General features: G+C 44.4%; 1 protein-coding gene across 3 annotated transcripts in view; it reads right to left on the bottom strand.

The window, feature by feature from the left end:
• The window catches only part of ADAMTS9 (ADAM metallopeptidase with thrombospondin type 1 motif 9), a 165,753-nt gene that overhangs the window by 97,317 nt on the left and 50,586 nt on the right, over nt 1-17,850 (bottom strand). For all 3 annotated transcript variants that reach the window (XM_032324460.1, XM_032324470.1, XM_032324450.1), the window contains exons 13-19: nt 13,298-13,479; nt 13,063-13,199; nt 11,286-11,403; nt 10,937-11,032; nt 1,859-2,025; nt 1,640-1,769; nt 874-1,000 (exon numbers count right to left, since the gene is read on the bottom strand). In XM_032324460.1, the coding sequence (XP_032180351.1) occupies nt 874-1,000; nt 1,640-1,769; nt 1,859-2,025; nt 10,937-11,032; nt 11,286-11,403; nt 13,063-13,199; nt 13,298-13,479 (957 nt within the window). The remainder of the gene's footprint in view (nt 1-873; nt 1,001-1,639; nt 1,770-1,858; nt 2,026-10,936; nt 11,033-11,285; nt 11,404-13,062; nt 13,200-13,297; nt 13,480-17,850) is intronic.

Genomic DNA, 17,850 nt, shown 5'->3' on the forward strand with positions numbered 1-17,850 from the left:
CTCTTTTCTCTTGGAATCTAGAGAGGGCCTTATAACCTTTACTCTAGCACTACAGGCTGTCAATATCATTGGCTAAGATTTGGCATTGTGAAGAAAAAGCTGCAAAAAGCTTAAGTATTCACTTTACACTTACAAATGGTAAGATCTTCACAATTTCCCACACCATTCTACACTGCTAATTTCTCTTCTGTAAAAGGAGAATTAAAGCCTCAGCTCATGTTACCTGCATTTAACTATCATTCAGAGTATACAAAGCAATGCCCAAGCTATTTAATATTCAAACATGACACCGTCAACCTTGAAGGTAGATGGGAAAGCTTTAGAATTCTATTCTGTACGCGCTATTTCTTATCTCAGATTTAATCTTAAACACAGAGTATTTTCTGTATCTAGACATCTGCATGAAGATTTTCTTCTAGTTCCTTCCATAACTTTACACTAGGGCATTGCAACTTTCATATGCATGAGATTTCTTCTACTGGGTGATATACAGTCTGGGTGTATAGGGAACAACATACGGGTACCCTGAGAGATGACATTTCCCCATTTTCTGTTGACATTCGTACCAAACATTTACATAAGATATGACTCAATCATAACAATGCCTAGCACTGAGTTGTGAGGGTGAAATGAGAACTTCTCTTGGCAAATGCCATACTCTATTAGCTATTTTTAATTCTTAGGGGAAGAACAAGAAATCTGCAGGCATATGTCTTGGATAATTGGTTTCAGAGGGATGGAAACTTGGCTGAAGCTTATTTCACAGAAACAAAAGGAAGGGGAACTAAAGACCACTACCTCCTCCTTCTGTTACTCCCTCCTCCAAGACCCTCACAGCTCATAGTAAAGACCACGAACAAACACTGGCCTCACCTCAGGTCGCAGTCGGTGCCGCAAGGTTCGGTAATGGGCGCTGGCTGGGGCAGCCGGTCACATCTTTGATCAGAAACCGTAAGCTGATCAGATTCCCGGGTGCAAACAGGTTTTCGCTTCCTCTCCCCTAGGCAAGGAGGAAAAAAAAATAACATAGTCAGAGAAAGTAACCTATTCCAGAAACTATTTAGACCAGGGCGACTGGCAAACATTTTCTTTAGTGGGTTAAATAGTAAACATTTTTGGTTTTGTGCACCGTATGATCTCTGTCACAACTATTCAACTCTGCCATTATTGGGCAAAAGCAGATGCTCATAAATAATATGTAAAAATGGTGTAACCGTGTTTCAATAAAACTTTATTCATAAAAGCCAAATAGCAAGCTGGATTTGGCCCACTGGCTATAGTTTGCTGACCCCTAATTTAGGCAAAGGGAAATGAGACAAATCACATATAATATGACTACTAAGTCTGTGTCTCTGGAAAATGAAAGTGGCAGAGCTGATTTTGCTTGGGTTCACACATGTATATGAATCTTGTAGGGAGAGGAAACCCAACATATCCTGAATCCCTTAAAAAGTTCAAGTTGCCCTCCAAAAATAACCAGAAAGATGCAGAGAAAGGAGAATCATGCAGATAAAAAGTTTTATAGATTACATGCATTGGGCTGCCGCCAAAGAAAAATCAATAAAAAGAATTAACAAAACAAAACAAAACAAAAACATCAAAACCTCAAATCCCCAAAACTCCACTGACAAGTTGATACCTTGGCAGGGTTTGCTGCACGCTTGCCAGGGCCCATGACTGTTCCAGTAAAACTGCTGGGGTTTGTCTTCAATAGGAATATTGAAAGAATAGCGCACGTCTGGGTTGTATAACTTTCCCACCGATAATACCTGGAAGGAGCAGACAAAATGGAGACGTTTGCAGGTCCGGTGACACTACATGGAAGGAAATGGTCATGGGCTCATGGTCAAGTTTTTACCTGAAGTAAAAGTTCTTGTTCAATGCGGTCTGTGGAGTTAATCCTTTCCACTACATTGTCAGACCCGCTGTACTCTATCACGGCGTTCCCGATGCGGATTTCCCTTTTGGACATTGTGACAACAAAGTCTCCATTGAGCAAGAATTCACCTTTACTGCTTGATAAAGCTGTAGATGAGAAAAGATAATTCACTGATTGGCTCCCAGTGACTTGCTGTCTGAAATACAAAAGAGCATTCTGAAAGGCAAAATGGGGAGGGCAAAGAATATGTACTTTTCTGTCAGACGGGATGGACTCAAATGCTAGTTTTGCCACTTGCCAGCTATGAGGACTTGGGAACTCACTTTCCCTCTCCCCGTCTCCATTTCCTCATCTTTGAAATGGAGATAAAGAAACCCACCCTTGTAATTCTATTACTGAAATATAAGCGTTTTAATTAGTGTGGGGTTTGATACACAAGCCCCACATTACAGCCTTACAGATAGAAATAGAGGCCTTATAATCTGAAAATATGTACTAATGAACTAAACATTTACAAAATTAATTCCCATGCAAATATCCCTATTTTTTGTTAGCATTAGTTGAGCCAATAGGATCTTTGTTAGTCTTCCTCGACAGATATGGGAATCTGAAAATCCGTGGCCGACATGATGCTTAAATGTCACTCTTTCAGTGAGGCCTAGAGTAGCAGCCAGCCTCCAAGATGGCCCCAATGGTCCTTGCCTCTTGAAATTCACATCCTGTGTTGTCCTCTCTCACAAGGAAGCACACTGACTGTGTAATCCGTAGGATTTTGAGGAAATGACAGAGTGTGACTTCCAAGGTCAGGTCTCTGGCACTGTGGCTCTGCCTTGCTCTTTCTCTGGCTTTGGGAGAAGCCAACTGAGCTGCCATGTTGGGAGGCAGCTCAAGCAGCCCCCGCTGAGAGACTTCCTGTGAAGAAATAAAGCCTTCTGCCAAGAGCATCTGAATGAGGCATTTGGGAAGTGGATCTGCCCACCCCAATCAAGCTTTTAGATGTGATCATAGCCCTAAATGAATTTTTTTCTTAATATTTTATTTATTATTTGAGGGAGAAGGAGAGCATGAGAGGGGGAAAGGTCAGAGGGAGAAGCAGACTCCCCATGGAGATGGGAGCCCAATACAGGACTTGATCTTGGGAATCCGGGATCATGACCTAAGCCCAAGGCAGTGGCTTAACCAACTGAGCCACCCAGGCAGCCCTCTAAAAGAAGTCTTAACTGCCACCTCATGAGATACCTCAAACCAGAAACACCCAGTTAGGGCGCCTGGGTGGCTCAGTTGGTTGAGCAACTGCCTTCGGCTCAGGTCACGGTCCTGAAGTCCCGGGATCGAGTCCCGCATTGGGCTCTCAGCTCCATGGGGAGTCTGCTTCTCCCTCTGACCTTCTTGCCTCTCATGTTCTCTCTCACTGTCTCTCTCTCAAATGAATAAATAAAATCTTTAAAAAAAAAAAAAAAAGAAACACCCAGTTATACTGTTTTCAATCTGACATACAGAAACTGGAATATAGTACATATTTGTTATTCTAAGCCACTATGCCTTGAGACAATTGGTTATACAGTAAAAGATAATTAATACATCTTCCCAGGCCATTCCTTTAAAACTGAAACCCCCTCCGACTACCAGCACAGATTCCATACTTGCCATCCCATTTCCCACCTTAATTTTCTTTCATAACACCTTGTCTACGCTCTCTCTCCCCAACCAAGAATGTAAGCCCCATGAGGGCAAGGATTCTTGGACTCTTTTATTCACTGCTATATCTCAGCTTCAAAAAGAGCCCATCGTACATGATCAATAAACTTTTTTTTTTTAATTTTAGAAAAATGAATGAATCTACCGCAGATCTTGAAAAAGATGAAACAATCAGAAAAGCTGAAAAAGTCATGTTAGAAAAGTCCTGGAGTCAAGCACCAAAATACTGGCCAACTGAGAACTTGATGAAATTAGACCAGTTACAAACTTACAGAAAGTAAATAAAATGGACAGAGAAGCTATAGTCAGAAGAAATGATTTATTTATCTAAGTGTCAAGGGAGACTATTAAGAAAGTAAATACAGCCCCAGAAAGCTTTTACAAAAATGACTCCTTTTAGGTTTTACTGTTAAATCCAAACTCTAAGCAAAGAATGCACTACTCTGCTATCACATAATTTAACCAGAAAACTTAGATAAGAATATTTATCAACTGGGGGAACCTGGGTGGCTCAGTGGGCTGAGCCTCTGCCTTCAGCTCAGGTCATGATCCCAGGACCCTGAGATCGAGCCCCGTGTTCGGCTCTCTGCTCAGCTGAGAGCCTGCTTCCCTTCCTCTCTCTGCCTGCCTCTCTGCCTACTTGTGACCTCTCTCTGTCAAATAAATAAAATATTTAAAAAAAAAAGAATATTTATCAACTGATTTATCCTATAATCTAAAAATATATGCATGGTTGGCATGAAAACACAATTTTGTTTACTATAAGAAAAAAAAATCTATTTTCATGCTTTTTGATCAATTTCTCCAGATAAAATCCCCGTCCTATCGTTTCCCCCTAGTATTTATTATAAAATTTGAGCTTTTTGTGAGTACCATTTCGTTTAGTTTAGTTTTTTTTTTTTTTTTTTTCAGTACTACCGCTCCTTGGATAATGAATCCTCCTGAGTACTGGGCTTGACATGAACAAGAACTCAATAAATCAGAGCTATAAACATTTGGGTCCTGAATGAAGTATCAGAGAAAGGCCCTCTTACCTTTTATAAGTTGTGCACAATTAGCAAATCTCAGTGGGGAGGGAACCCTGAAATGCACAGGCCGTGGATTTAAGTGAACTAAAGGAATGCGGAAACTTAACTCGGGTGGCAAACAGATGTCATCCCGGGTGCCAACGTCAACCAACCCGGTCTGCTCGAGAAGTACGCAGAGTGCGAATCACTGGCAGCGTCACGTCTTAGCAACAGGTCCGTGACATTGGTCTCTGGTTGCGGGACGGGGAGCGAAGATGCCTGAGGTGTGTGCCGGACCCTAACCTCTCTTTCACTGATGCAGGTGAGATCTTGTCTCTCACCGGGCAGGCCGGAGGAGGTTTAGAGGATTTAGGGAAAGTCACTATTGCACCGTTATGCAGAGATGACTGAGGGCTGAGATGAAGGTCTGAGTGCTCTTGGTGGCTCAGCAGCAGCAGGGGCCTCGTTTTCTTGGACGTGGCAACCCCACAGAGCTCACTCGTTTGGTCACATGCTGATGGAAGTACTACTCTTTCTAGGATCAGTAGCGCATGAATTCTGTCCCTAACCCAGGACTGCATTTGCACCCACTCAGATAAGCCCCGTCTTGGGCCTAAGGGAAGAATGAGATGCCTTCAGTGGAAATGGTTGGGAAGAATGTGGTAAGAGGGAAAAAGGTTTTATTTATTTATTTATTAAAGATTTTATTTATTTATTTGACAGATAGAGATCACAAGTAGGCAGAGAGGCAGGCAGACACAGAGGAGGAAGCAGGCTCCCCGCAGAGCAGAGAACCCAATGTGGGACTCGATCCCAGACCCTGAGATCATGACCCGAGCCGAAGGCAGAGGCTTTAACCCACTGAGCCACCAGGCGCCCCGGGAAAAAGGTTTTAAAAACACAAACCCTCCAAAAGCTTGGCTGCTTCTTCGTAACTCAAAATCCTTTGATAGCCGCCTTCCTCAATACAACTATACCTAACAACTGGCTTCAAACTCCTTAGCATAATCTTCCCAGCCTCACCATTCACTCCCACCAAGAAACCTCACTTCCTAGTCATTACATCCCCATATCCACCATACCTGTTTCCACACTGAGGCAGAAAAGTGAAGTGGTTAAGGGTGTAGGGTCTGAAGTCAGACCAAGAATGATTCAAACTCTTCCCACTTTCTGACAAGTTTATGTGACCTGGGGTAAGTTATGGAACCTCTCAGCCTCTGTTCCTTCCTCTGGATAACGAGTTTCTCCCTGGGTCATTACGGATATTAAACGAGACGTTGCTGGCAGCTCGGAATTCTTCCTATGCACTGTCTCCTTACCACACCTTCACAGTTGCCTCAGTGAGGGATGAGAAAAGTACGACTTAAATGTTATTAAAATACTCTCTCAAGGCCAGGTGACTTCCAGTCACGGCAAGTCTGTCTCCAGAGCCTGTTAACGACTGAAGTTTTCTAAGAACGCGATCAACCAGTACCTGTTCTATGAATGAATTCACGCATGCTTTCTCTTATGCACAAAGTGAAGTCAGATTCATTGAGCTCATGATGTTTAACAGTTTAAGTCGTTTGTCTTCCTCAACTACGTGAGCCTCTTTCAGAAGGCGGCCATTTAAAAATGCATTTTTGTAACCGCAAGAAAGATCCTGGCCCATAGTAGGTGCTCAATCAATGACACCGAAAGAGGGAGTGACTGATTGGGCCTGACATTTATCACAGGGAGACCAGAGTGCTTCCAGCCGAATAACTGTCTCCCTGTCAGTGTAAAGCTCTGACAACCTTGTCTCCCCTATGGTCGCCGTAGCGAGAGACCCACCAGCCATGCAAGAGGCCGGACTTTCAATGGGTCACTGATTGGAGGTGAGGTTGTTTCCGAGGCCCTTCAGACATCCTGAGGCTGCCTCCTAATGTGGGTCACTCACATGGTGACCGCCGGACATGCTGCCGACACAATCACCCAGTTCTCTCAAGTGAGGTCGCATGCTAGCTGCCCAGCTGACGTCTCACCAAAATGGGGGAAATGAGATGTCACAAGATCGGCTCCGTAAATCACAGGATAATCCAGTTTTGTGCTCATTCAAAGAGCAGTCGTCTGTTGTAGGTTAATTCTGGGGCTCCTTCCCAACCTCCCCTGGCTTCCTCTCGGACTTATGCCCTCTGGCATTTTACCCTTCTCTTGCATGCTCCCTCTCCCGGTAGTTGGTGGGGAGGGAAGGAAAAAGGAATCGTCAGGGGAAATGAATTTCGTGATTTATCCCAAACTGAATTGACTCCTGTCCTCCCACTGCCACAATTAATCAAGAGCTAAGTGCACTGGAGACAAAGAAGTATCACAGAAATGGATCTATTTTTTCTCCTCAACCGCGAACATGGTGGCTCTGGGTGCGACTTGGCTTTAACCCGACAGGAGGGAGCGGCCTGTGTGAAACGACGGCCTTTGACAGGGAGACTTTCTGCTTCGGTACCTTGTGAAACAAATAGTTTCCTACAAACGACCGTCTACTGCCCAACCTTCCACTAATGCGATTAGGGGAGCTAATTTCCTGGGTTGGTTTCCCCCCCATTTCACCCATCAGAGCTGGGTTGCTACAAAGGCCCTCCCTCCTGGAAATTCCTCCTCGACCAGCACCTGTGGAAAGAGTGTGGCTTGACTGGCTTTTAAAAAAAACGAAAGGGATACGGATGAAGATGCCTTAGCAACGGAACGGCTGTGGGTGTGAAAACCTTCTTAGAGCATTTGCGGCAGCTCCTTCAAGCCAAGAATAAGTGTTTACGCACCTCGGATTTGATGATGCCATGTTCTTCCTCACTCGTTAAGAAGCCAGTGTAAGGTTCAAAGGCCCTGAGGTCTTGACCTTCACACTCCGTGAACTGTGACTGGCCATCTATGCTTGCCCACTCTGCATTTGCTTCCAGAGACTTGTTCTTTTGCCAACAGGTGACTTTACCATAATATTCCACTAAAGAGCCATGACTGCTCCAGACTCCCTCTCCCAGATGACAAATCTTTAATTTTTCTTTCAATCTTGACAAAGAGATTAAGAAACCTCCTATGAGGCATAAAAGGTTATCAGGAGGCCCTGCCCAATTCAGGTACCTCGCCTGGTTGATGAAGTTAATTGAACTGAGGCCACTACTTGAAAAGAGATTTTTCCAAGAAGGGGCAGAAGAGAGAATCATCCCTCTCCCTTTCAAGAAGAAAGAAGCAGGTCAACATGGCTTTTGGCTTCCAGGAAATTAATTAATAAAGGAGGTTGCATGCAATGCCGCTGGATTTAATTAGGAAGTAGTAATGCCACAGCAGCAGCCACATGTTTAAAATTTATAACCCAGTGCGCGCAGAAAAATGCCTGACCTATTTTGCTCAGTGGTGGCATGGGAAATGTGGGAGTCCCAAAAAAATAATTTTGAAAAGGGTCCTCCAGAACACCATTCATTCTTTTATAAAGTCACCACCCATTTGGATATTTAGGTTAGGGAAAATCTGATCCAACCACTGAGTAAATGATTCTAAGTAGGACTCTGTGGCCTTTCAAAGAAAGGACTATTCTGTATATTTCTGTGGTAATCCAATCCCCCATTAAGCACATAGTAAATCCTCAGTAAAGAGAACATGAGCAGTGATTATTCAACAGGTGAGCAATTATTTACTTAGCGCATATATGTGTAGGCTTTATATCAAGAGCTTACGGTATAAAGACAGAGCCTCTGACCTAAAGGCAATGGGGCGCCTGGGTGGCTCAGTCGGTTAAGCATCTGCCTTTGGCTCAGGTCATGATCTTAGGGTGCTGGGATGGAGCCCCTCATTGGGTTCCTTGCTCAGTGGAGAGCCCGCCTCTGCCTCTCCTTCTGCCCCTCCTCCCCACTTGTGCACTCACTCTCTCTCAAATAAATAAAATCTTAAAAAAAAAAAAAAAGAAGAAGACACTAGTGGCCATATGGATAAATAAGGAACAAACTGTCTCATCTCAGTTCATGGCAGCCCCATCTTCTCAGGGTCTCAGGTAGAAATCTTGGAGTCACCCCTGACTTCTTTCTTTCTTTCACATACCATATTCAATCTATCGAAAAATCATGATGACCCAATCCTCAAGAAATATCCAGATTTTGACCATGTACTGTCACCTCCACTGCTCCTACTTGGGACTAAGCCACCAGCCTCTTTCCCATGGATTATTGCAATAATTTCTAACCAGTCCTCCTGTATCTACTCTGCGCCCTTCTTCCATCTAAAAGCCAAAGTGCTCCTTTGAAAATACAAATGGGATGATATCTTATCATTCCTCGGCTCAAAATCTTCAATAGCTCTCCTTGTCTCCCAGAAACAAGCAAGTCTTTTCAATGCTTCTATGGCCCTATGTGATCTATTCCTAATGCATGACCAGCCTCGTCTAGAACTCTCCTCTGTGCTGATGGAGCTGCAGCCACACGGGCCTCCCCCTATTCTTGGAATAATCCAGACATGCTCCTACTTCAAGGATTTTGCACTGGCCTTTCCCTCTGCCTGGAATGCTCTTCCCCCAATCAACCTGTTTCCTCTTGCCACAATTTAAACACTTCAGCTCCACTGTTCCCAACTCACCCTCAGTATCCCAGTTTCCCTTATGATGTTCTATTTTCTGATAGCCACTTACCGTCTTCTAATAGTATACAGTTGGCTGACCTATTAACTTACTGCTTACTGTCTCTCTCCTAGCACCAAAAAGTATGTTCCAAGAAGACAGTGATTTTTAACTTACTTATTTTTGTTCTGCTTATTGTACCTAGAAGAGTGTCTGGCCCATATGCAAGAAGTGAATGAGTGAATAATGGCATACTGCAGAAAATGCTATAATGAAGTCATGTGTATGTATTACACTTGATCAGCATGCCGGGCTAAAGGATCATTGCCTAGCTATCAAGGATTTCAGGTAGACACTCCAAAATACAGATTCTGATTCTAATCTGATTCAGTGAAGACTCATGGACTAGTTCATTGTGTACAAATGTGCACAGAGACCCTCTACAGAGGCTGAATTCAGATGCACAAATAGCTTTCTTGTCTAGACACTGTACGAGGACAAGTATATTCATTTCTTTTAAAAAGTCACCGCCCAGTCAGACTGCTATGAGATCTTCTAGATCAGAGGGCAAGCCGTGCTGCTCTCTATGGCTAGGAGGAGGCTGGTTGTGCAAGGTGACCAGCTGAATCCCTTCAGTCATGACCCCACTTCCTTTGTCTTTCTTTTAATTAAAAATGCTTGGGAAATTTCATAATCACAGTGGTTTACAGAAGGATAAGTTGACGTGGAACTCAGCTGGGCCAACTATTGAAATGAACACATGGTTGACGGTGCGTTGTGGTTTCAACAGAAGGACAGATAGGAATTAATCATGTTCTGGACATGAGACAAGGGTGAAGAATCCACAAAGTAACAAGGTAGGCCAGTCTAGCCATGACATGAGAATAACTTGCACCCTAGAACATTTTGGAACAAGCAGGCATAATGAAATGTTGAATAAGTCCACCAGTCAGTTATTGGTTAGAACTGGCATCACAGAAATTAGGGCAAGTAATATCTTTAATAAAACATTTGCTAGGGGCATCTGGGTGGCTCAGTGGGTTAAGCCTCTGCCTTTGGCTCGGGTCCTGGTCTCAGGTCCTGGGATAGAGCCCCACATCGGGCTCTCTGCTCAGCAGGGAGCCTGCTTCCCTCTTTCTCTGTGCCTGCCTCTCTGCCTGCATGTGATCTCTCTCTGCGTCAAACAAATAAATAAAATCTTTTTTTTTAAAGATTTTTATTTATTTATTTGATAGACAGAGATCACAAGTAGGCAGAAGGCAGGCAGAGAGAGAGGGGGAAGCGGGCTCCCCGCTGAGCAGAGAGCCCGATGTGGGGCTCGATCCCAGGACCCTGAGATCATGACCCGAGCCGAAGGTAGAGGCTTAAACCACTGAGCCACCCAGGCGCCCCCCAAATAAATAAAATCTTAAAAAAAAAATTGCTAGCCAGTTACCCACAGGACAGATTGCTGTTGTTATTGTTATTTTTGAAGACTCAAAGACAACAATGATTTTTATGCTAAACCTACATGGTAAGTGCTTTCAGAATTTGATGTAGGGCCTTCCTATTTATTATGATCCAGAATGAACCCCTGACATGGACTCGGGTAACTACACGACTCTTCCAATACTACTCTGAGGTTATACACATGGGGAGGGGGATATAAAAGAATGAATTTCAAGATCAACTACTAGTATGAAAATACAGGACACCCAACGGCTCTCCGTGTGCATGAGGGGGAAGGAAGGAACATTTGCCAACAGCCCCAGAGAAGCAGAATCCCCACCAATGGCAGGAGATGTGTCATCTTACCTAAGTAGTTATCGTCCTCAGATTTCCCTGAGAAGCTATGCTGCCTCACATCAATATTGGTAGCACCTGCTGGGATTCGGACCACAGTATTGTAACCTGAAAAGAATTGAGTCACAATTCAGTATTCCACAACACAGTTCAGTTTCTCTTGAGTATGGAGTTAAAGGCGGGCAACCAAGGAATGCAATAACAATTCTTACTATTAGGTGTCTTCTAGCCAGACGGGTAATGTACCTTAACAAGACTGATTTTATGCCTGACATGAATACTTTGACCTATTACCTGTGGTTAACAATTTTTAAACTTTGACCATTTTCCGTCTCCTGGTTCTTTAGGAACAGATTCTTACCATAATGTACTGTATTAAATGTTCCTGCCACTGTTTTGCATGAAGAATTATCGCCACCACAAACTCCACATTTATCTCTCCGGGCTTTGGAATTTAAAATGTGATCACATCCAGCTTGCTTTTAAAAAGAAACGTTTGAAATAAACGGTAAGTATTATAAAAATACAAAAATTATAAAACATTATGACATGGTAGTTAGCATGGTTCTTTAGGCATTCACAATGAATTAGGCATTCACAAATGACAAGGAAGTCTTTTTAAAGTTGCAAGGGTTGAGAACTCAAATTATATATAGCCCTGGTACAGAAAACGTGGTCCTTGACTGGCAGCCTTAAGCATCCCTGAGGCTGTTAGGAATGTACAATCTCGGGCTCTACCCAGATCCATTGTGGGGTGGGGTGGGGGTGGGTTCTGGCATGTTAGCAAGATGCTTATCTGCTTCATCTACAGATTAAAGTTTGAGAAGTATGGGGCATCTGGCTGGCTGGCTCAGGTAGAATGTGTGACCCTTGATCTCAAGGCTGTAAGTTCGAGTCCTGTGTTGGATGTAGAGATTACTTGAAAATAAAATCTTGAAAAGAAATCAAGCTTGAGAAGTATAAGTCTACAAATAAGTGGGGTAAATGAAAAGAACTGTTCAGGAATGAAAAAAAAAAAGGAGTGTGGTGGGGAAAAGGAATGTGTATCCTATAAATAAAGAGCCGACATCCCATGTGAAGGGAGCAACCTCTCTCCACTCTAGACTCCGCAGCTGTGAAGAAACAGGAACCCTACGTTGACGCATCTTTCAAGAGAATCTGGAAAATGGGATTTCATGTGAAATCCCCTGTGTTTAAATACGCTATGAATGGAGGACAAAGCAAGATTCCAGGCTGCCACAATGTGAGGCCAGAGGCTCCAAGCACCTTCTGGAATTTCTCCACATCTTAATGTAACGCAGCCATGTTGACAGAGGTCTGCAAAGGACACCAGCAACGACTAGGACACCAGGACAGAGTTCACATTCTTGTCCACGCTGTCCACTTGTAGGAACTAGCCTTTGAGGAGAAGCTCGATGTTTTGCTATGAACGGACTGATGAGGAAATGAGCGCTGTCGTTGTGAGTCGGAGAGCAGGGGAAGCTGCTGGGGGCTCTTCCCATCAAATCCCACTGACTGGGATTCCCATTTTCCTGGACCCCATGCAAGGATCAATTAAACTATCTCAAAGCCTGGCTACATTTAAGAATGTTTTCTGATGGGTGAGAGCAATGAAATGGTATCAAGCCCTCTAGAAATCATAGCACGGATGCTTTACTCTGCCAGAAATTTCTCGATTTCCCTTCTGAGAGTGATTAACAGGCGTGTCTCAGGTAGAAGCTTTCACGCTTGAAATCAGAATGAGAAACCCGACTCCAGCCCGACTAGAGTGTGATCCCTCTCGACATCTCTCTGGAGCAGAGCTCTTCTAGGAAACCTGCTGTATGAAAGCATTTGGGTTTAACCTTAAGAGCCAAGGGTGTGTATCCACGGATTATTAAAATATACTTTCACAGGGAGGTTTGGTGCAGACCCTCACGGAGCTTGAGAATGTCTGAAAAATGCAGGACTCTGGTTCTCACAGTTGGGCGACAGTATCAAGCTGCCATTGTTGATGCTGCCCCGGGGAACACACTTTGAAAACCACTTCCCTGGAGACAGTGCACAGATATTAGCTGCTGCTGGCTCTATCAAGGAAGCCACAGACCACAGCGTGGCAGCAGGACAACACAGTCAAGAAAACACCACCCGGGACTTACCCGGCAGAGGCCCTGGACACAGATATCGCTGGTGTCCTGGCCACACGGGGTCCCGTCCACCACCCTGTCCCGCAGCTGATAATAGGCTGTGCTCCCGGCCACCCGGCAGAACAGCTTGCAACGGTCCTTCATCAGAACTGGAGAGGAAACACACGACGCAGCGTGACTTCTGGGCCCAGACCCCGCGCCAACCAGCCCGCCGTCCGCAGACACCCCCCACCCCGGACACACTTACTTCCACTGTACTTGGGGACCCAGCGCACGCTGGGAAGCAGACCGTTGATGTTAAAATGTTTGCCGTCAAACTGAGCACACTGCTCCTCTCGGAAGTCCCGCTTCTGCTTGAGACACGGCTCTGTGTTACACGACTTGAACTTCATTCTACGCCCTACACAGTACTTGCCACCGTTTTTCGGCCTGCGGAAAGAAAGGGAAAGCACACACGTGCTAGGTCACAAGGCATTTCCTACCACATCACTCTCTCCTCCGTGGCTTCCTGTCTTCTAGGGAAGTGGCTGACGACAGAGGCCAGGACAGTCCAGGACAAAGCCTCTGCAATCTGGGTTTGCTTTCTGCCTTCATGCCAGTAAGTATATGACCTTGGGCAAGTCACCCCACCTCTGTAAACCTCTGCCCTCTATCTGGCAAACTGGGAAAGAGCCATCGGGTAAGGCTGTCTTGGGGATGGAATGTAAGAGCTGGAAATACAAAGCCTGGGCTCTATCAGGCAAGGATCTGTCCTCTTTCTCCTGAAAATCCAGTCCTCTGTTTTTCAAAATGTGGAAAGGAAAAGGGACAGAGGAGTAGCTAGAACGCTCCCCGTCTGCTTTATGTAACATGATATTCTCACAGGAGACCAGACTCACATCTGTGCTATTCTATTTCCATTCATTCTGCCCCTCCTCTCTCTCTCTCTTTCTCCCACCAACCCCAACAACCATGGCTTTTCTTTGTTTTACAAATGAGACAGAATATAGAGAACATCCCCACGTTTGGACTAACCTAACAGGAGAAGCAGGAGAAGCCTACCGGTTTCATTAACTTTTGTGTGATGGGAGGTACGTGGTCTGCTTGCGCAGCCTCACACTGCAAATTCCATCTTTGCGTGCAACCCCCAATTATAAGAAATTCAAATGTACATGTATTTTCCAGATGGGACCCAGTGAGTCAATGAGATGACACCTCTCCTAGTGGTCCGTGGCTTGCCAAATCCATCATGGAAATGGGAAGATCACAGAATCACAGGAAGCTGGGCTCACCCACCCAAGGCTCGGGCAGCTTGGATTTCACCGTTACCCTAGGACATCTCTGAAGGAAAGTTTTCCACTTTCGTTCTTTAAAATGAAGCTTTCAGAGTCCCTGGGACCATACAAAGTGTTTTTTCATTTTGTTTTGTTAAATCAGGACTTGGGGGGAATGGGACATATATCCATGCCCATAAAAGTATGGAATGAGAGCTAGTCCAGCAGGACAGATAAGGCTTTGGAGCTGGAGCTGGGCTCCAGTCTTGACTCTCTCCTCCTTGTGTGACCTTAGATGAAGTTCTCAGCCTCTCTGAATATTAGTTGCCCCTTCCCTACCATCTACACATGGTAGATGCCGAAGAGGTTAGCTACTAGGTTAATATGTGAGCACTCTCAGTCTAATCTGGTCCAACGGAGCAGCTTGTTTTGAGTACTGAGCTTGTGCTAAGATATGGGGCAGGTCTCAGTGCTTCTGCAGAGTGCCCAGGGGGCACTGGTCGTGACACTGCTGCAGTGTGCTCCCTAGATCAACAATGTGCAAACTAAGGCAAGAACATGGGCCTTGTAGCTACACAATAAACGCCTCCGCATCTGCCATTGGGCCTCTCTGAGCTCCATCCTGCACATGTGAAACAGAGGGTACTGTGCACCTGAAAAGTGCAGTAGGAATCTGAGAAGCTTAGTAAGCAGTCTGATAAGTACTGTTATATATCACAAAGAAAACCGTAACTAGGGATACAAAACGACATGTAACCTCCCACTGTCTATGTCTGATTGTTTCTCCATGAAACACAACTAAGTCAGTGTGTCTTATAGCTGCCTGCTGCACTCAACCCATACTCGTATCTTGCCCCGGAGTAAGGCAGACATGGACAGGAGGTTCAGAGAAGTCAAGGCCTTTGCCACGGTCCACACAGCTCATAAGCGAGCTGGGACAGGACTAGAATTCCAAGTTTCCCAGGTTCTTTCTTTGTCTGTACTCTCTTGCTCCATTATCCAGGAACAATAGTCCAGAGTTTTTTGTTTTGTTTTGTTTTGTTTTGTTTTCTTCGTTGGTGCCATTTAGAGATACATCCTTGGTTTCCTGGATTCCAAGCTCTTCTCTAAGTATCAAGACACTCTAGTCTCATGTATAAAATATCACAGATTACATGTAAATAAGAGATCAGGCCTGGGGCGCCTGGGTGGCTCAGTGGTTTAAGCCTCTGCCTTCAGCTCAGGTCATGATCTCAGGGTCCTGGGATCGAGCCCCGCATCGGGCTCTCTGCTCAGCGGGGAGCCTGCTTCCCCCTCTCTCTCTGCCTGCCTCTCTGCCTACTTGTGATCTCTCTCTGTCTATCAGATAAAAAAAAAACCTAAAAAAAAAAAAAGATCAGGCCCACACCTGTTCAGGTGAAACTTGCCTTAATGGTGGTACAAGGAAGAACTCTTCTGTTTTTCCACAGGTTGAAATGCTCTTTGTGGAACCTTTCAAAAGGGCCCAACTAACGATGGAGGATGGATCACTTATTTATTTGCCTTTTTGAAATGAAATTCTTCCTTTTTGAAATGAAATTCTCCACAGTTGATTTTTTTTCTTTTGGCTCTCTTACACAAGAAGTCTTAACTCACTCCTGAAATCGCCCCAATGCAGCAGCTCCTGGGACTTCAAATCAGAAACCCTTAGAGGTGGCTTCCCTTAGGAAGGCAACAGTCCCCACCTTGGCTCGCTTTTGCACACTATCCAGTGGCAAATGGCATTTAGTGACTTCCTTTTATAAGTGGCATTTTTCATAAACACTCCATGGGCGAGGCTGTATTGTGGACGGTCACCAGCAGGGACTCTGGAAACGGAAGGTTTGAATCCCAGGCCTGCCTCTTGATAATGGTGTCATCTTAGGTAAGTAGCTGAATCTCTCTGAGACTGTTTCCCCACAGTTGCAAAAGGGAGACAACACTAAGATATACTTCCTTGGGGTGGGTGAGGGTCAGCTGGGTTAATCCATTCCAAGTACGGGAATAAGGTAACAATGAGGTAACAATGGTTTTTACATTTTAAAAAATTAAGAAAAAATAAAACATGTATTTTGAGACACATAGGATTACACGAAATTCAAAGTTCCATGTCCATAAACGAGGTCTAATTGGCAAATAGCCACACCTGCTCATTCCACTGGCCCCGTGTACATTTCCCACTATATCTGCAAGGTTGAAGAGTTGGGTTGGAGATCCTGTGATCTGCAAGTCAGAAATATTTACTGAGCTATTTTATGGAAAAATATTCCTTTACAGTAAAGGTGTGCCCACCCCTGAGCCACTCTTGTGTGCAAGGCTCCACGCCACTTAGTGTGACTGTGCCCAGCCATGCTGTGAGGTAGGTAGTGGCATCCTTGTTCCTGAAGTTCGTTAATGGGATTCAGAAATATTAAGTAACCTGGTCAGGTGACAGGCCATTAAGTAAGAACTGAGGGCTGGGAGACAGCGTAGGTCTCCCTGACCCAAAGCTTGGGATCTGGGGTCTTTCCTATGCTACCTCTCTTGAGATAGGCTTCTTTCCATTTCAGGACTCCTTCTGTGACTTTATTTGCTTTTTATATAAAGATAGATTATACTTTATTAATAAACACAAATTTGCCCTTTCAAAATACATGGCTTTTCGTTTATCCCAAATCATCTCTGCCTGATTTGCAAGGACCGTATTATGGGGAAGGCTGTAGCCAACTGAATTTACCTTTTAGTGTGGAAAAAATTCACGTTATAGTTTTTTTTTTTTTTTTAATTCAGATCATGTTGCAATTTAACAATTTGGCTGGGTAGGAATATTTTTTCCATGCAGACAAATAATACAAATGATAGGAAACGCAACTTTAAAAATATTAATCATATTGTCCAACTATTAAAAAACTGCATTTCAAATAGGGGTGGAAAGGGCTGATGGAAATTGCTAGATGAATTACTATGAAAGTAACTACATTCAGCACAGCCAAGCTGAATTTTTTTCTTCAAGTGCACATTACACAACCATGCCTATGACTATACAAAGAAAACTCATGACACTACATGGCCAAAGCTACAAAGGCATTTTTGCAAAGATCATCACAGGTGCATTCCACCCCCAGGGAAAGCTAAACTTTGGTCTGCAAATGGGTTTGCACAGAAATCTCAATGTCTATCTGTACTTACAATGAATTGGAGCAGGCAGATTAGGGTTAGCACAAAGAAGGCATTTCTAGTGATAGGACAGGCAGCTTCAGAAGGTAGCGTGTTTCCTGTGCATGGACGGTTTGAGAAGAGGTCGAATGGCCAGCTGCAGAGGTTGCTGAAAAGCTCTTCAAGGATTAGATGGGATGAGCCAGAGGGCTGTCCTTGTGATCATTCGTGATCCTTCCTAATGGAGTGATCTATGGGCCTGGATATCTTTATTCATTCCTTAGTTAATGGCTCTCCCAAAGCAACCAATTCTTGAATTTTGAAATAAGCTCCCCCAACTCAGTGCCTCAAAAAGAAAACTTTGCTGGGGCGCCTGGGTGGCTCAGTGGGTTAAGCCTCTGCCTTTGGCTTAGGT

The sequence above is a fragment of the Mustela erminea genome, chromosome 1, assembly GCF_009829155.1.
Source record: "Mustela erminea isolate mMusErm1 chromosome 1, mMusErm1.Pri, whole genome shotgun sequence".
Taxonomy (NCBI): domain Eukaryota; kingdom Metazoa; phylum Chordata; class Mammalia; order Carnivora; family Mustelidae; genus Mustela; species Mustela erminea.